Below are 20,773 nucleotides of genomic sequence, written 5' to 3'. Positions count from 1 at the left end.
AGACCCCCCTTCAGATTTTACGGTTATCAGGTTAGTTAGAAAGTGAGGCAAAAGCTGCGACTGGGAAATAGACTGCAATAAATATTTTTGACCTTATGTAGAATTCATCTATTTAACAATAAGACAAAAAAAATCTTGCTCCTAGGGACATCATTTTTATCAGACGAGAAATTAGAGAATTTCTGCAACGGACCAACACAGGCTCAGATTGCAGAACCTGACAGATTCTAATCCTTGGGAAGAAAAGTATAATCCAGGTGTGGTAGTGGAAAACGCAAAGGAAAATGGGAGGAACAGAGAAATGTATTTACCAAACCTGGATGGTGGGGATTTAAATGTGCCTAATACATATTAAAAATATCCGTATACAATATAACATTTGTATTAATACAACCAGTTCATTAAAATATATACAGTGTGGATTGATACATCTGCATAACTGGTCCAAAAGCATGAACAGAAAAGATGTATAATCTGCTGATGGCTCAACGCGTTTCGCTGTAATAGCTTCTTCAGGATCCAGCCAATATGTATGTCAGACAGATTTGCAATTTATCATATCTAAGATAAACCACAATATACATTAAATATAATACTTAAAGCAAAAAATGAACAAGCATCAGAGAAAAAAAAAAACCCCAGGGAATAAAGGAGGGAGGGAGGAGATGTGAGGGATCAAAGATGCAGCAGATCAAAGGGGAGGACTACAATCAAGTCAAAGGGGAGGGGGAAGAGGAATATAGCAAATACCAGAGAATATCACACAATTTTGTTCTTACCCTATTAAAGCGAAACGCGTTGATCCATCAGTAGATTATCTTTTCTGTTCAGGCTTTTGGATCTGTTATGCAGATGTATCATCAATCTAGACTGTATCTATTTTAATTTACTGGCTGTATAAATAAAAAGGTTTACAAATTTTATATTGTATGCGGATATTTTTAATATGTATTAGGCACATTTAAATCCCCACCATCCAGGTTTGGTAAATACATTTCCCTGTTCCTCCCATTTTCCTTTTCCTATATGTTTTCCACTACCACACCTGTATTTTACAACTGCCAACCATCCTCTCTCAGCGGGGAACGCTCAAGCGTGTAGGGGGCAATCGGAGCTGCCTGACACGCGCATCGGCTTCCCCGCTGACCGGGGGACGTGAGAGCGCGCTGGCAAGCGACTTAGACCTACGTCACTTTGCCAAGGAGCGTCTGCCTGCCGCAGTATATCTGAGGTAGGCGGTCGGTAAGTGGTTAAATCCCCACCATCCAGGTTTGGTAAATACATTTCCCTGTTCCTCCCAATTTAGTTTTCCTATGCGTTTTCCACTACCACACCTTAGAAAGCCTTCAATGTCTAAAGGTTTACAAATACTGCTGAGCTATGGAGCGTTTGCCTTTTCATGTGAAACTTAACCAATTTTACCTGCCATATTGCAGCAGACATGACTGTTCACCACACTATAAAATCAAGTGTTGGAATGTCCGTTAATATACACACCCTAGTATAGTTTTAATTTAAAGGGACTGTCAAGAAAAATATCCTTTTATGAACTAGAGTTCTGTTTGTTGTGACATTTAAGATCCTCTACCATGTTGGATTTGTCTGGCAGACTGAAGGCCAACTGGAAAACTAAGATTCCAATAGATTGGAGACCTGTCAGTCTCGAAATAAAAGAAGCGCTTATTGCGCATAATACTTTAATGCTAAAAAAGGCCATCATGAAAGGGTGTCACTGTCCCTACTATATCCATGTGGTTAACCACTTTACCACCGGAGGATTTTGCTGTCTTACGTCCAGGCCACTTTTTGTGATTCGGCACTGTGCGAATTTAACTGACAATTGCGCGGTCATGCAACGCCGTACCCAAACGAAGTTTATGTCCTTTTTTTCCCCACAAACGGAGCTTTCTTTTGGTGGTATTTGATCACCTGTGCGATTTTTACTTTTTGTGCTATAAACAAAAAAAGAGCGAAAATTTTAAAAGAATAACAGTATTTTTCACTTTTTTTATATGAAATTCCCCCCAAAAAAATGTAAAAATCAAAATTTTTTTATCATTTTTGGCCAATTTGTTTTCTGCTACATATTTTTGGTAAAAAAATCGCAATAAGCGTATTTTGATTGGTTTGCGCAAAAGTTATTGCGCTTACTAACTACGGGAAAGATTTCTGTCATTTTTGGTGTTTTTTTTTTTTTTAACGAGTAATGGCGGCGATCTGCGATTTTTTTTTTTTTTTTTTTTTTTTTTTTTTTTTTGGGGGGGTACCAGTGACATTACTACAGTAATCAGTGCTATAAATATGCACTGTTACTGTAAACATGACACTGGCAGGGAAGGGGTTAATTTTATTGGAGAGGGAGGGGATAATGTATGCCTGGTGCTTACTGACGTGTGTGGGGGGGAGGTGACTGAGTGACACAGGCACAGATCGCATGTTCAGCTATGCTGAACCCTGCAATCTGTCCCTGCCTGTCACTTAGGAGATCCGCCCGCTTTGTTTACACAAGCGGGCGGATCTCCAGACTCGATTCCCTGACGAGTCTGGAATCCGCGCGCGTGCCGCCCACAAGGGGAGGAGTCCTGTGACGTAGGTCTACGTCACTGGACGATAACGAGCCACATTGCCGCAGTAGCAGCAATGTGAGCGGTCGTTATGTGGTTAATTAACTAATAGCCTCCCACTTTATAAACTCAACTATGAGCTTTGGATAAAGCCCAGTTTGCTATTTGGGACCGCTGGCTTTCTAACCCACTTAAGCACCGTACACACGCATCGATTATTGGCCGGGAATTTTCGGCCAACGTCCGATCGGCTGATTTTCCGTCAGTCAGTACAGATTTTTACTCTTACCTCTGCTGCTCCAGTCACTGAATGTAACTCTATACTTTGTATTATGACCTGTTTGATCTGACTTGCGATATATGGTGTATCATCGAAGGTACTATCTGATATATTTTGTGACGCATTGGGAAACCGCTCAGTGTTTTTTTTTTTTTTCTTTTTATGAAACGACAAATCTTTCAAAAAAGATTCCCATAGAAACATATGTTATGGCTGTTACGCAATGGCTACTTTTATTAAATGGGCAGTAATGTTGTTGAATTCATTAATTGAAGATCTGTGTACTGGGGGTGACGGACAAAAAAAAAAAAATTCCCAGGTCAGCCCTACAATGAGTGATTCATAATACTCCTAATAGGAGCCCGAATAGTCAGGGCTTTCCTAGTTAGTTTTTTTTTTTTTTTTTTCTAAACCATCTCATCTAATTAATTTTTATTTTATTTTTTTCCAGATGACAATCAAAAAATAAACAGCTTGTGTGGCAAGGTGTCGCTCTACAAAGGAGACATTACCCAACTTGAAGTAGATGCAATCGTCAATGCTGGTATGTGAACTTTGTGTCTGCATTTTGAGTGTAGGCCGTATTTTGTTGTGGGTTTTAAAACGGAACAGCTCTGAGCATCTGTAGGAGTGATGATATATTAATTAACACAGCTATCATCAGTGCTCAAGAGTTTAGGACTCAGCATAAAAGACATTTTGTCTTGCAAGTCTAGACTGTGCTTTTAAAAGATTTTCTTTTATTAGGTGATTTATTTTCTTGTTTTTAATGGCTTTATTTTTAGACAATATTTAGTGGATATTCAGAATCCGACCTCTATAGACACTCTACCTTTTTGTAATTGCATGGTTCCGTCCCTCTTAGTTTAATGGATAGTTTTGCCCGGTGAGATATTTCCGTATGTACGATTTAATTTTTTCTGCTTTCAAATGTATTTTGTTCCAGCAAAAAAACATCTTAATGGCACTGTAGTTTTTAACTTTGATTAAGAAGCTATTTTTTTTGTTTTTAATCTGATGGTGAGGTTTTCACTTCAGTACCAGTGAAACTGTGGATTTGATTTCGCAAAAGCCTAATGGGGCATTGTCATTTTTGTTTAATTTAAAATCACAACGGAGAAGTGTAGTGGAAGCAGCAATTTTTGTGCATTTAATCTGTGACCCACAAAATCAAACCTAGAAGTAAATGATAAGTTAATCAGTCAAATTGTGTTTTTGCCATACAACCTAGTGTAACAGACAGAAGTTTCTTGTTGTGACAGCCCAAGGGTAGGAGAAAGGTTGTAAGGCCTGCTTTTGCTTGAGTTGGCTTCATGTTAAAAGGCGGGGCCATCCTGCTCTGCTGGCTAGGTGTGCCGGTTATGTTGAATTTTTTATTCTTATTGAACAGTGTGTATATAAAGGGTCGTATACCATTTCCAGAGATATGGTTTCTCTGCCAAATGGAACATTTGTGAAGGTTTACACTCCCAAATATTTGGAATAAAGCGGGTCTGTATTGGATGTCTGTGGTCTCCACAAAAACATAACCCAGAGCCAGCAGGTATGCAATTTAGGGCATTATTAAAGGTGAGAATTGAGTGAACATTTATTATCACTGCAAGCCCAATGAGGAGGTAATTTGGCAAAATCTATTTGGCCTCAGGTCAATATAATAGCATTGGGTAGATACTTAATAACCCATGTCTTAGTACTGGTGATGAAATAATTTCTGTATGAAAGGTTCCTGTTCTTGAGGTTAATTTCATCAGTTCACGTCTACTTGCCTTTGTTGCATAATACTAGATATGTGGTTGGGAATACCTAAAAAATAATTTGGTTTTGAAATTGGTTATAAAAAATGTTATATTGAACAAAAACACCAAATACAGATTACCTGACGCGGGGAAAAGGACTCCCCCCTTCATCAGGGATTGCGCAAAGGTTTTGTAATAAACTCATGATGAAATAGGAGGAGCCTAAATTTGAGGTTGTATTGAATACAGTGGACCACCGCGACCCAGCAGGTAAGATGCATATCCAGTATTTGATGCTCTGAAGACGGTTTACTCCGTGACCAGAGGGACAGCAGCCTAGGACCTCAACCAGGTCTATAAAACCATACTCTCACAATAGGTTAACCCTCTCTAAGGAGAGCACCCTGTAATTTGAATTTACACCATTTCCAATTCTCATGCCTACTGGTTCAGCACTACCACAGATCTACCATTGTGTCATATACATGTCCGCTGCTTTTCAAATGATGTGGCCTATCAAATTATTTTCAAAAGGGTAGTCAAAGAAGAAATCGTCAGAGCAACATTACTGTCTGTAGGTTCAAGGTAAGATCTGTAAAACAGTTGTCTTATTATTCCCCACTGTAACACCATTGCCTAATTAGGTGTGAGATCATTCCCAGTGTTCCAGAGCTGTAAGCAATGTCTTCTTTTTGGACTTTTCAAGTCTCTCTGCAGTCAGTTTAGTATATTGCTGGAGATGTCCTATTCTGTGTCGTGGGCTATGCGTTTCTAAAATAGGTGTGGCTTAACAAGTGTTTTTAACTGTAAAATACAGAAAAACAAAAGTAAGGCATGTGAATGTGTCACAAAGGAATTGCACGAGAAAGCAATTTTAAAGAAGTTCAAAGTAGTATCCCAGCAACTTTGAAGACGCTTGCTGTTCCTGCTAACAGATCATTGAAAGATTTTTTTTTTTTTCTTTGTGCCAAAGGTAGCATTATAAAATGCTGCTTTCATGTTAGCAGATCTATTGGGGAATAACGTATGCCAGGTTGTCTGCTTTGATTATTGCAGTGTTTGACTGAGCTTCCCTTGCACTCCATTTTTAATAATTTCACTTTACAAGTGTCATAGCAGGTACCCTAGAACACTTATGTCAAAAACAAGGCCTGTTGGCTAAATCCAGCCTGCTAGGCCATTTCATGTGGCCCTCACACCTCTCCTGCTGCTTCGGCACCCCCCTTGGTCCTGTCTCGGCAGTTGGGAGCAGAGGAGGACTGAACTCCTCCGCCAGATCCTACACTTCTCTTTGAAACTGCAGCACCCCCTTATCTCGGCTTCCCCTGGTTTCAGCTTACAGCAGACTCCGGCTCGCCTCTGGTCCTCAAGACCCTGGACTTTCTGCTTCCCAACTTCTTCCCAGCAGCAGCATATGGTAAGGAGGGTGCACTGTGATGTAAGATGGTGTGGGACTCTTGATTTCTGATGGTGGGGGCTACTGATATGGTTTACAGTAAGTTGGGTGCTCTAGACAATCTAGTCTTACACATACAGCATCAACAGGCCTTTCAGGGCAACCATAATGCTGATGCTGCCTGCAGTTCGACACCCCCTGCCCTATGGCTTTCTGCTGCCACTGGTGGAAGGAGAGAGCAGAATCTACCACTTTACTGTCTTAACCCCCCTCAGACATTCTTGGCTGCCATTTGGACGGACAGGATTTGAACCCAACCCTCCTCCCAGCAGTTTCTCCTAGCGTTCCAGTCCCTGCTATGACTGCAGGAATTGTACTCCTGTCACTGCTGTCAGTCGGCTGGCAGGCAATGGATTCAAGCCTATGGCCTGTAGTTCATCACTAGCTAGAAATGTCAGCAGCAGAGGTAAGGATCCTGGTTAGAGATGTATAACTCCTGTTCCTATTCTTTCAGATATTGCTGGTAAATCACACTTCTCCCTACTTTAATCGCCAAAATCTTTCAATGGATCTTTAGACTAATGTATTTGGGGCACAATACACAAATAAGCTGTTTTTTATAAGGAAATCAAATCAGCCTTTGGTGCTAATACTCTGGATGAAACATATTAAAGCATCCAGCTGCCAGCTGCTTGAACCATAACCCAATGCACAATAGACTTCCGTTAACAATTGCAATTTAAAGAGTTCTAAACTTCTACAAAGTTCTAGAACATGCTGCAGATGTAAGAAAAAAAAAAAAAGTTTTATTATTTTTTTTTGCATTGGTTCTCTAAGTGATTAAGCTGCATAATGATTTTGTCTTGCCATCGTATTGTGTGATAAGGTTTACACCTGCTCTCTATTACCATAATGCGAGATGGAGCAAAGTTAATCAGTCTGTTTTGTCAGTTTATTTGTCACTGCGTGCTGCAATGCAGGATTATCATCTAGTTCCCTCTTTAGTATGCAGGAATTAAAATGTTTCTGTCAACACTTCAGCTGAATGTGGTCTTAGTCATTCCATCAAGAAAGACGTGAAAAAATATGCATCTCTTTTTAATGGCAAATTTTCAGAAGAACGCTTTCTGTATTAGAAATTTAAATTAAAGTGATGGGCTTTCTGATTGTAATAGTGCGATTACCCTGCAGTTTCTGACATTAATTTGGTGTACATAATTAAGTACTGGGCATTTTTTAGTGTACATATATTAAACACTTTGGCAGTCAAGAGTTGGTAGTGTTTGTAGAGATTTTTGTCGCTGCAAAGATGGGTTAGTAATGTAGACCTTTACTGACATAAAAGCGTATATACCAACATGGCTACTGAACAGCAGGCACCTTGGTGTGCTGTGGCTTCAACTGAGACTGCAAAATGCTTCTGTAGCCCCATAAAATGGATACATAAAAAAACTGTCCAAATATTGGACCATAGGTTCATCCCCTGCCTCCCCTATGGCAATGCCCCCTGGTAGATGCAGTGTGTTAGGCACCAAGCATTGTGGGTAGCAGGCAGTGGTGTGCTTATCCAAACACTACTAGAAAGTCAGTGTTAGGGGGGGCGCAGGTACAGTTTTTGAAGCCAAATTTATTCCCTTGCACATTTTGAGATTTGCTATACCAGTAGAGGTTTGAATAACGCAGAGTTATTGATGAAATCCTAACTGTTATTTCACATAAAGTCATCCTTCATGCCTAGCCACACTGCTGCTACCTTGACATCCTGTCGTCCAAAGCCTTTTCCTGCTAGCCACACCTGCATTGTTGATTCACATAGGCTTCCATTGCCTCCTGTTTGTCTCCAGCCTTGGGAGGAGCTCCTATAGAATGAGGAATGACTACACAGATGTGGCAAGCATGACAAAAATTTCAGACCAAGGATATCATCATTTTAACAGATTACATTTAGTCGCGTCATAGAAGGTACACAGGATAGGTAAGTTCACTTTATGCCAAAGTTAACGATCTATTGAGGGGTCTACTTCATAAGACCATTGTTAAGGCGTTTTTATATCCAGCTTCTGGTGAGTGGGGAACCGAGAGGGGAGCACTACCTCACCTGGATTGATCACTGGCACTTTATTATTCATTTATTTATGAAGCACGGAGCACTTGAATGAGCACAGAGACTTTTCACTTTAAGAATATTGGATGAAGATTATAGAAATTTATGAATTTTTTATATATATATAATATATTATAATTTTTTTTTTTTTTTTTTTTTTACGCATGATAATTTTCACATTTTTTTCTTTTACACATGGAATGTTTTATTTATATATTATTTATAATTGATATTCATGTTTGATATTTACTTGATCTGTATGCACAGGATTCATGGTTGCACTCAGCACAGCTTTGCACTAACACTTTATCATTGACACATTTATTAGGTGTACAGGCACAAGCAGCGCAGGTACATAGTTGTTTCATTGTTTGAAAGGTATTACCTTTTATACCTGCAGCAGCTTCTTATTATTATTTTGTTTATATCACATATATTGACACCTAGTGATCCTAACCGCAAACCCCTCACATTTGAATTTATGCCAAAGTGCACTTATGCTTTTGGGTCAGGTGTCTCCAAACCTAAACAGAGGGCTGGTTAACTGTCCTTTGGGTTTTATGGGGCCAGAATTTGGCCAGTGGGATTAGAAAATGGTTCGGCGTCGGTGGGAGTAAACGATACCCCATCATTGATTTTAGTGAGGAATGGCACCCCACCATTGGTGTCAGTGGATGGAATGCTGCCTCAAGGGCTGGATAAATGCAAGCAAATGGCCACATCCAACCCACGGAATGCAGTATGGAGACCACTGCCTTAAGAAATAGAAGTGATGGTGCATGCAGCGAAGTTGAAAGATCTTAAATTGTGCAAGTCATAATATTGACAGGGATAAACTTCTGATAAACTCAGTGGACATTAAGAGCCGGTTCACACTGGGGCGACCTGTCAGGTGCTCCGACTTAGAAAAAGGGTCCGGAGCTTCTTTGGGGCGACCCGGAGCGACCTGCATAGACTTCAATGTTATGAAGTCTGTGCCGGCCGCTCCGAGGTCGCGGTGCGAGCAGCGCACCGTGACTTGTGAGGTCGCCCCGGCAAGTCGGATCACTCTAATGTGAACCGGCTCTTACGCTACACATTACCAATGTTTTTCATTCATTTGACCATAGAAAGGCCAGCACAGATTTAAAGTGTGTTTATCCTTCCAGGTAAATGACAGGGCACAAGGACACTTTCTTGATAAAGAGATCCACATGGTTGCTGTAATGCCATGTCATTGGGTCAGTAAATGCTTGCTTAGATTCACTATAGGTGTACTGGCTATTCTGTGGGCTGTTGGATTACTGGGTGGCACCATCTGTATTCTTTTCTCACCTCCATTTTACTTATGTTTAGTATGTTGAGATATTTATTAGGCCGTTGCTTGCCATGACATATAGGGGTTTATTTACTGAAGCTGGAGAGTGCAAAATCAGTCAGATTTTTTCGTTAAAACCAATCCGCATCTAGGCTATATTGCCAAAGCTTAATTGAACAAGCTGAGGTTAGAAGCTGATTGGCTACCATGCAGAGCTTCACCAGGTTCAGAGTCCACCAGTTTTGGTAAATCTTCCCCCAGTGTGACAAATCTAAAAAGGACGTTACACTAGGATTAAAAGATATTTTACTATTTCGTATTTAAAAAGACAACAGGACTATATAAAAAACAGCCAACAGTTGTTTCACATGGATATAGAATGGTTTTTTGTAAAGCTAGATACGTTTTCTAGATTTGAAATACTCAAATTTAACATACTAGATACTGACTTTTGAGGCAAACCTGATGTTCTAAATCGGATTATTAGAAAAGCTGGCTTAAAAGTGCTAGCATTTATACTCTTATTATACAGAAAATATAGGATTTAGAAACCTATCCTATCCCTTATCAGGCTTATGTGTACTTTGTACTTTCATTGACAGCCTCCTATGGGGCATCATCACTGAGTGGCCTAAACTTCAGTGGGCAATAGGGTCTCCTGATTAAGAAATTAAACTCTAGTAGTCCCTTGAGGTAGCATATGGACCACTATAGTATTAGAGATGATAAAATATGGAGTAATTCATGGAAACACAGGAGTCTTTTTTTTTTTTTTTTTTTTCTTCTCATCAAAAAACACAATAAGCTACCTAAAATCAAAGTATAAAGCATGTAAAAGTAGTGGGACATTTTAATAGAAAATAGAATAGAAAATTGCAAGTATACAGAATGGAATGGTTTATAAAACGGGAAAGTCCCAGAGCCTGTATAGTCTGTACAAGGCTTTAATGTCTACAGTTGAAAAGCTGTAACTATGTGCATCCACGACACTCTGAAGACTTATGGAGTACCTCCTCTCCCCCCCCCCTCCAGTGGCCAGCAGTTAAGATGTGAGACAATTCCGAGAAGCCACTGTAATCAGTGCTGTGTGTATAGCTCAATGACACAAGCAGGCACGTGAACAAGGAACCGCAATGTCTGCACACTGCTTCTGGGTTGAACAAAGACTACCCTGTTGCCATGCCAATGTTTTAAGGCCTCTACCTCTTTGTATGACTTGATAAGTAGGCAACTGTAAATGAAATGCCAATACAGGCAGTCCCTGAGTTACAAACATTCGAGTTACGAATGGCTCGTACTTATGAACGGAGGAAGAAACCAGATGTGAGAGGAAATCTACCCCTAGGAATGGTAAGTCACTCCTGTAAGAGTTATCATGCAAAAAGGTGTCTCCACTTAAGGTTTATCATCAATCCTTGTTTCTATAACAACCCAAAAGTTTCAAAATCCAGGTGGTGGCGGCCATTTGCCATTTTTTTTTTTTGATTGCAACAAAATACCCCCGTTTCCAGCTTCTTTCTTCTATGGTTGTCGTCATTCAAAGCCCAGCATAGCTATACTGTATATGTGCACCCCCCCCCCCTTGTCCTGTATGAATTAGGTCTTCATTTTCTCATGAATTAGGATGTACAATGCATCCTTACTGATGAGAGATCACCGGGCGGGAACCTATGATCAGCTCCTCCCATCATTCTGTATACGCCCACTGGCTACACAGGAACGGTGCCCCTCCCTGGAAGTGATGTCACTAGCTTTCAGTAACCACACCCACTTGCTGCTCTTTGACTCAGTAAGAGGAATTGAAGTCTTGTGACAGCACTGAAAACTGCAAAAATAAAGGTAGAAAAACTGATCTTTTTCATTTTGACACGTAAGGCTGAACTCCGCTCTCAATAATAATTGCAGGGGAGAATTTAAGGTATTAGGCTGTACTTCCTCTTTAAGAACAAACCCTATCTTGATAGTTCATAACCTGGGGACTGACTGTACTGGATGGTCTAATATGCTTTGATATCTAATCTTTTTTTATTCATAAGATCGTTGCAACATAGAAATAATCAAAGGGATCTAACAGTGGAGGATTTGATTCAGACAGGACTTAACTTGTTCTTCACTTGTCTACAGACTATAGACAAAGTACTCATAAACAGAGCTGTCCTGGGTCTGTGATGATCGTTTTTTCACTAGAAAATGGAAAGTGGAGGTAAAGGGTTATAGATGATAAACGGATTTATATCCCTACATACAGCAATAGCAAATACTATATGGTTTTAAAATTCAGTTATCCTCTAATCATTTCTAAAAATATAATTTACAATGAAAGAAAAATATTCTGTAGCTTGTCTTATTAAAGATGCTCTATTGTGAGAGGGCAGATGTCAGATTTCAGACATCCCCTGCAACAAAAATGTCCTTTTTGGTGAGATACTCCAAATAGGAAATCCCATCTAAAGGTATGCAGGCCCAGTGGATTTCCTCATTGGAGCCCTGCAGATGCACAGCTGATTGATACATTAATGAAACTATTCCCATTAGATCCACTCCCCCACATGGATACCGACACAGGGATTTCTTCAGAATAACAAAATAAAAGCCTTGTAATGTACAGAGATCACCCAGGGGGGAATGTTTTTTTTTTTTTTTTCTCTCAACAAAAGTGGAGTTGCGCTTTAAACTGGCACAGTAATACTGAAGAAGCAGCATGACTAAGCTGCAAATGTCTACAGCAGGCATGTCCAACCTGCGGCCCGGAACCCCCTGACAATTTTTGCTGGGAAGGAAGTCAGGTCGGGGGCACGGCCACAGCAGCTTCCAACTAACAGTAGGCAGAGGCTGCCTCAGGGTGGGGAAGCATGTGTAGTGTTTCGGACTCCTACCACCATGACCACTTCAAATCACTAAAGTGGTCATGGTGGTTAGTGTTCCTTAATTATCGCTCGGAAGAAGTAAACCTCTGTATACTGATTCAACTTCATTTGCTCATCCTCTAGTTGTGTTAAATTGGTGCGGGGGCCGCGGTGGCATTTTTTTTACTTGTATACCTTAACTATAGTATATATTTTATATGCGGACCGAGAAAATTTCTCTACACTCAATGTGGCCCAGAGAAGCCAAAAGTTTGGACACCCATGGTCTACAGCATGGGTGTCCAACCTTTTGGCTTCTCTGGGCCACATTGAGTGTAGAGAAATTTTCTCGGGCCGCATATAAATTATATACTATAGTTAAGGTATACAAGTAAGAAAATGCTGCTGCGCCCTTCCTGCGCTGCCGCGCCCCCCGCACTAATTTAACACAACTAGAGGATGATCAAATGAAATCGGTATACAGAGGTTTAGTTCTTCTGAGAGATAATAAAGGAACACTCTAACCACCATGACCACTTCAGTGATTTGAAGTGGTCACGGTGGTAGGAGTCAAAAAACACTGCAAATGCTCGCCTCCCCTCCGAGGCAGCCTCTGCCTACCGTTAGTTGGAAGCTGCTGTGGCTGTGCCCCTGACTTCCTTCCTCCCCAGCAAAAATAAAATTGTCAGGGGGCAGTGGGCCGCATTGCCTGCAGTTCCGGGCTGGATGCGGCCCTCAGGCCACAGGTTGGACATGCCTGGTCTACAGCATTACAGAACTTGTATAATTGAGAACGATCACAGACATGTGCATTACAAGTGGATTATTTTACAGCCCCATTTTGTAAAGTATATGATAATTGTGGTCTTTAGGATCGTGTTTGTGTACAACACTTGAAAGCAAAGGGTCTCTAAAAAAAAAAAAAAGCCATCACAATGCTAGCTTTAGTGTATTTTTGCTATCTGTGAGATGTGATTGTATACAACTTGCATTTGAGCCTCATTTTCCGGATTGCATTTTTCCTAAGCACTTGCAAGTTTATTCTTCTGTTTCCATCAATAGTGCCGTTCTGCTGATGCATCCATTCCAATTCATAGACCTTCTATCTCCACACTCTGTCTTCTGACTTTCCATGGTCTGCCGGAACTATTGGCCTCGCTTTGTTAAATTTTAATTTTGCGTAGCGTCTCATCTCTATGTCGTCCTTAAAATTAAACTTCAGGGCAGAGGTATTTATTTTACATATCTTGGATGTGAACTGAATGCATTATACGGGAGTTAGTTGTAAATGAATGTGTGAGTATAGACATGTTGACTAGGCCAGCAGCACCTCCCCATATAAACAGCTTGTTAACGTGCAATCAGTCACCGGCATTGCCATGAACTTGGCTCTTAATGAACAGGTGGGGAGAGGATGAATTCTAATCTGAACCGGATCTGACAGCCTATCAGGCAATTTCACTGATCGCTAATCCATTTCGTTTGGCAGCTTAATTTATCACACAGTTAGGATTTTCATCTTGTAGCTTTCGAGGTGGAAATTAATTCAGAAGCGTGTCCAATAATACTGGATTTTACAGGCCAGCTTGTCTATAATAAATGCATTTTTAAAGTATCTGATGTAAGTGTGTAATGGTATGCAAAGAGTTCTTGTTTCCTTTTTCTAGTTTGCTAGACGGTGTGCGGGTTTGTGGAGCTGCTTGGAGTTTACGTGAAAACCAATAAAATATCAAAATTGACAAGAGTAATTGTTACTCAAATATTCAACAAGACTACAGACAAACCAAGTCAGGAAACATGAGTGTTATGTATTTTTGCTGTTAGACACAAAAAAAAAAAAAGGCTGAACGTGTTGTCATTTAAAGTGTCATTAAACCCAAATCACCAATAACTGTTAATATATGCTATATTACATTGCATTCACACTTACTCATCCACTAGAGCATTTAATTTCTTTGGATTGAAAATGACCTGGTTGATCCGGCTGTTCTGTCCCTCCCTCCTTGTCTGTGTCCCCATTGCAGCCTGAGATTGTGTAGATCAGCCGTTGTCACATCTACTGAGCATGCTCCAGTTTAAGTTATTTTCTAAGCTCCTCACTTTGTCCTTTTTCTTATCTGTGCAACCCCCATAACTATAGAGTCACTCATGTGGGCGTATACACGGTGGCAAATGTCCACTCCCTCTCTCCTCCATTTCCTCCGTATACTCCATATCCTTGTATTGCAAAAAACTATGAGGGTTGGAAATAAGAGGTTGATTAATGGAAGCTTCACTTCCCTGTTAGTGTCAACACATACACATCATCGACACAGGCTGGAGAGGTATGATTGACAGAACCTCCTCCAGATATCTTTACAGTGTCCACAAAGTAAAAGGTATTGTCGGTTAACCTGAATGTATTGCAAAAAAATGAATAAACCTTTGTTTTGACATAGATTCGTATGAAGCTTTAAAACACTGGGCTGCTGTTAATAATTTTGATTCTGTATTCTGAAAGTTTTTATTTTTTATATTGGGTGACTGGAAAAGCACCAATCAGTGCTGTGCAGACAGATCTGTACATCAGCACTGAGTACTAGAAACTCCTCCCTCATAACTTTCCCTAAGGATGGGAATGACCATGGAAATATGGAAATGTCCTGTGAATGCTGAACAGCAATGAATAAGGTACAGTACTCAGATGCATATTTAAAATTAAATTGTAATACAGTGGCATGATCTTTATACATAAATAGAAGGGTTATTGAAAATGTATGTTTAGCATAATTTGAAACTTAAAATATACCATAATTCACACTTTATTGTCAGTAAAATAACTCTTTAAGGCTCCTTCCACACGTTGCGTGCTCCGTTGAAGTCCGCCTGCTCAGGGGGGGGGATCTGTCAGCTGATCTGGTAAATGGCTTATCTGTGTCCGCTCCACTTATGCAGAGCAGACACAGACCCAGCCTGCTCAACTTCACTGTGGGTGGTGTGCCTGTCTGTTTTATACCCGACTGCCATCTGATCTGCTAGACGGATGGGGAATGGATCCCTCATCTGCCTGTTTTTAGCAGATAGGATCAGATCAGATGTCGGCAGGTGTCAACGAACATAGGTCTGTTGACACCCACCACTCTAGAGAGGTGTTTGAATAGTCAGATCAGGTCCACCAGAAAAATAGGCAGGTGGACCTGATCGATCCACTGGTGTGAAAGGGGCCTAAAGTGTACAAACTAACTCTAAAGTGTATGTAAACCCAAACTTCTGTTTAAATGTATATTCATTTTTTGGTTATATTTGTAACCTGGCATCTTCTGCTGTGAAAAATCATTCACTGTGTCCTGTTTAGCTCTGTTTTTATCTTGTCCCTCAGAGGTGAACATGCTCCCTAAAGTTCACATTTTTAGCATCTCACAGTTCAGAATGCAAGGATGATGTGATCATTCAGTTCTCTGGCATTTACAGACCATTGTGAGTTTGTCTAGGCTGCTTGTAGACTGTGCGTACACAGAGAATTATCCCTGTAGGTAGGACTAGTGCACAGATGAGAGCCTGCCAATGAATATTGCACAACATTAGGAATACCAAGAGCAAGAGTGTCAGTACATTCCAGTGAAGATAGTGTGCTCAAAGGAAAACTGTTGTGATATGCACGATTATGACGTCTCTTCTCTTCAGACTAGATGGTTTTAGTTCATTGTGTACTAAATCTGCTTTAATGTTCATGGTGGCGCAATGTCTCTAGGAGTGATGGATTTCTGGAAAAAAATGTGACAATCCAGTTGCTTATCATGCCATTGCTGAGCAGGTCTAAAAAAAAAAGAAACGCTAAGGCAGCTTTCCTTTCTGCACTCTTACATATGCAGCCATGGAAATGCAAAAATGCAAGTTACCTGATTTTCCAGCTTCTATACCTGAGTTGCAGGGTCAGATTTTCCACTGTTCCCCATGAGCTGTAGGCTAGGGCACCATTGCTGCATTGGATCGTACCAAGCCCAGGGTTAGGAAGTGCCAGGGTTGGGAAGTATCCCGGTTCCTATAGGGTTGCAGCTCCTAGGAGTCTGTGTAATCCAATGGGATTAATATACTAAAACTGGAGAGTGCAAAATCTGGTGCAGCTGTGCATTGTAGCCATTCGGCTTCTAACTTCAGCTTGTTCAGTTAAGCTTTGACAAAAAAAAATGGAAGCGGATTGGTTTCTAAGCAGAGCTGCGCAAGATTTTGCACACTCCAGTTGTAGTAAATCAACCCCAATCTCTCCTGTTGAGGTGTATTTTGAGAACTGCAGTTAAGAGCCTTTTGAACTCAACCACCTGAAAATGGTAAATCTAAAATATCAAGAAAATATCTAGAGAAGAAAAAACAAAACTGTAAAATCACAGTAGTAAGAAATACCGGTTTGCCAATATCTCCAGGTTTTGCTCATATGAGTTACATCTGCCAGGAGAATGTTCAGCATCCAACACTTCCAGGTGTGTCAGATGCCTGCCAGCCGTTAAATCACTAGTATGTGTCACTGGTGATTAGACAGGTACAGATTACTAGATAAACTTTGCTGTAAAGCAAATTTAAACCCAAAAATGTAATATGTTGCAGCTTACCAGTCCTTAGATGCAGTGGCTGCATTTGTTTCTTTTCTTTAGATTTTTTCCTAGTTTTTACCCAGTAAAAATTAGAATACTAATGTTCCTTAATACATTTGCATCTACATTGTATCTATCGTTGTCACAGACTGGATTTGTATGCCTTTGTTCATCTCATTACATGTTGATAGGACTAGTAGTGTACACAATAGAGATGAAGGTGTATGTGCTTTCTTTCTTGAGCTCACAGGAGGTGATAAAGACCTTGCCTTTCTGGCAGGATCAACAGGTATTTTTTGTATATGGTGAAAATGTTCCTAGTCTGAAAAGTTAAAGTGGTATTAAAGTCTGGTTTTTGATTTAATGTATACCTACAGGTAAACCTATAATAAGGCTTACCTTTTAGGTACAGTAAATATCTCCCAAACATTCACAGTTTAGGAAATCTTTACTTTAGTTGCAGCTGGTGACGTCACATGCGCAATGTGCTCTTAATGGACGGCATGCTACAGTCATAACTCATGTGCATACACAAGAGTGATGTCACTGCTGCTCGGCTATTCAAACGGCTGGAGCTCATGAACCCAGAAGAAAGACTGGGCGAAGATGGAAGCCCCGGCAGTAGTGACAATGCTCTGCTGGAGGGTGTCGTCATAAGGTAAAGCCTGATACAGGCTATAAAAAAACTGACCACTTTACTAGCTATCCAAAGTTTGTACAGCTACCTCCTCTGCTGAGCTGTTGTGTTCTGATGGGGGGCGGCCCCCTTGCCAGAACACTCCGATCAGCGATCTCTGTTATTGGCTGAGAGAGTTGACCGGGAGGCAGTCGGCTGCTGGTTTTCCAACATGCTTTTTTTTCTAAACTTGCCAATATTGGCCAGCATATGGCCCGTGTGTATGGGGCTTAAGTCTCTGACATAATTTGTTAGTATAAAGTGCATACTACTACATTATGACGTAATCCTGCAGGGGCCTATTTTTTTTTTTCGTACTGCTTTTAAAGGAATTTAGCAACCCCATGTAAAGACTGGTGAGCTACAACATATACAATTTTTTGTTAGATACACTTTTTAAGGGCACCATCCTGCTGTAGTAGCGCACACATTACTGCAATGTGCGTTAGCGTGATGCAGTGCCATAAATTCTAAAAGGCATGCCATTACACCTTGCCCAACGATCATGCCTTGCTGCATACTACACTATGCAGTAACACATTAGCTTAACCATAAGGGCTCTTTCACACACGGAGTCCGCCAGGCGGACTCTGTTTTTCTCAGCGGGGGGGATCGGTCCGCCGATCCCCCGCTGAGCAGGCAGATGACAGCTGTGTCTCCGCGCTGTGTGCGGAGACACAGCTGTCAGGTCCCCATTCATCTCTATGGGGGAATCGAATGGGAAAGGACCATCTGTCCATTCTCATCCGATCTGATCTGCCAGACGGATGGAAAATAGGGTTTCCATCCGTCCGGTTTTGACGGATTGGATGTCAGCGGACATGTCTGTTCAGATCCGCCAAAAAAACTGACAGGCGGATCTGAATGGACTCCATGTGTGAAAGGGGCCTAACCCATTACCTTAACCATAGCACACTACCACATAACCCATACGCATAACCCATGCACTTTTTTTTTGGCTGGTTAGGTGGCCCTTTTTAAATGAATGCCCTGCCTTATGCAACCCACGTGTTCTAATGCAGCACAATATTGTGAACAGGCGCTTAAGCTGGATACACACTATACAATTATCCTTAGATTTTTTTTTTCCCTTCAGCTTTACCAAAACCATATAATAGGAGGTCAACCCTAAACACTTTCAATGTGTGTGCAATCAGACAGGTCCTTGTACTACATAGTTGAAGGTAATTCTAAAGGAAATCTAACAACAAAAGTTGTATAGTGTATATCCAGCCTTTGTCTATTAGGCCCCTTTCACACTATCTGCCCGTCGGATGGACTTCGTTTATCTCAGCGGGGGATCGATCCGCCGATCCCCCGCTGAGCAGGAGAATGACAGCTGTTCTCCGCGCTGTGTGTGGAGATACAGCTGTCAGTTCCCCATACATCTCTATGGGGGAATTGGATGGGAACGGACCTTCGGTCCGTTCTCATCCGATCCCATCCGATCCGCTGGACCGATCAGATCGGATGTCAGCGGACATGTCTTCGCTGACATCCGATGTCCATAGAGATGCTTGGGGGGACCGTTCAGATCCGTCAAAAAAACTGACAGGCGGATCTGAACGGTCCGTCTGTGTAAAAGAGCCCTTAGTCTACTCAGACTGAGTAAAATAATCAAATACACGTGTGGTGGCTTTTTTATTTATTTTTTTATCAGTTTTTATTGCTTGCTTTGCGTTGTGACATAAACCAAGTCTAGCATCTATCAAAAAATAGAAAGTTCTTATTGAAGCGAAGTTGATTTTGGTTTTATGGTTGCTCAGATGTGACATAATGAAAAGTACCTATAAACAGTTACTAAGTGTGCTAGATTTTCTTTGTTGCCATATAACAGTGCAATGAGAAACTATACACAACATTTAAATTTTTTACCTTTTTGAAAACTGATTTTTCTTAAACGCTACATTACATTATGAAGCCAATTAAGAGGCAAATAATTCATTAGTAGTTCATTATTTTTTCCAATGTCAGCTTCCAGTGAAGATTATAGGCTCAAGCAGTATATATAATTATTTATAAATATTCGCAGGAACACAGTTTGCAGTCAAACCTATTATGCCATCTTCAGATAATAAAAAGAAAAAAATTGGCTTGTGGAAAATAATAAACAAAGCGTGTTGTTGAAATAGAAGAATCTGAGCAAAAAAAAAATTTGGAAAAAAAACTGTAAATGTTTAATAATGACACATTCTAATGAGCTGCTTGCTAATAAATCTGGCATTTAGGTTTAAACATTTTAAATGTGTAAGCCTTGGAGGGGGGCTTAAATGAGCATGCAAAGTATAATTTCCTAAAGAAATCTCCACTCATTAGAACTGCTGGAGCAAGAACAGCAGAGCTTAGATATGGGGATTGACTTGAATGAATAGAGCAGGCTGGGAAATTGCTAGGGCTGGATGGGCTTCCTGCCGAGTATCAGAGAGGCTGTAAGAAGGTAATAATCCCACGCCCCGCCCACTGCTGAACTCTGCTCGGCTTCATTTAAGAAGGTGGCCGTGCCAGCTTGGTCTGCACGGCAGGGCATGGATGTCAGATTTCATCCAGCGCACTGCAGAGCAATTTTACTGAAAGCCTTTCAGTTTTATTGGCAAGGTGTTTGTAGCATGCACTGGTTATGGTCTCTGTCAGAAACTAAAATTGCAAACTAGGCAGCAGCTTAAGAATTCTCACATTGGTTTAATATGCAAGCCATATTTTTAATTGGAGCTGCCTAGAACTGGGTATGCAAACCTAAAACATCACTTATGTTCTTTTACCCACAGAATAACATTTCTAAAATATGATTTAAATTGGTTTTATTTAAAGGGTTTAGGATAATATGCAAGCAGATTAAAAGTGGCACAGTGTATGTCTACATTTGGGGAGATTAGTTCCCAACTCACAGCTGGCTTCCTGCCCAGTAACCCTACAGAATAATGTTAACCACTCTCCTTTCGCCTGCAATGCTATATGTTTATTTTTCTAAAAAAAGTCAGATTTTTGTTTTTTAGGTGTACACAAATTATCAGCACAATTTTTCACTTAAAAGACCAAAAAAGTTGATTTGCAACCAAAACATTTTTCAGGGAAGAATTGGAACCCTAATGTTGCATTTATGCTAGTTTTGGATATTTTTCCACATTTCCTGCCTTAAGGATAGGAAGTGAGGAAAAATCTCTCCAACCAGGACATGCGCAGCAACAAAAATTGTGTTTCTTAGCAAAAGATTATAATGCCTGCTTTTTGTTTGATTTTTGTTTTTTATTCCCATTGGGGAGACTTTCTGTTCACATTCTATTTGGCGACTAATTTAGGAGGCGAGGG

The 20,773-nt window shown here is 40.6% G+C and overlaps 1 protein-coding gene across 1 annotated transcript in view; it reads left to right on the top strand.

The window, feature by feature from the left end:
- MACROD2 (mono-ADP ribosylhydrolase 2) overlaps positions 1-20,773 on the top strand; it is a gene marked incomplete at its 3' end in the record, with an annotated part of 3,247,744 nt that overhangs the window by 217,499 nt on the left and 3,009,472 nt on the right. Inside the window, 1 exon segment of the mRNA XM_082250969.1 lies at positions 3,296-3,388. Within this exon segment, the coding sequence (XP_082107095.1) occupies positions 3,296-3,388 (93 nt within the window).

This window comes from Pelophylax lessonae (genome assembly GCF_965119305.1).
Source record: "Pelophylax lessonae genome assembly, chromosome: 3".
NCBI lineage: Eukaryota > Metazoa > Chordata > Amphibia > Anura > Ranidae > Pelophylax > Pelophylax lessonae.
This window is presented reverse-complemented; position numbering and strand designations above follow the sequence as displayed.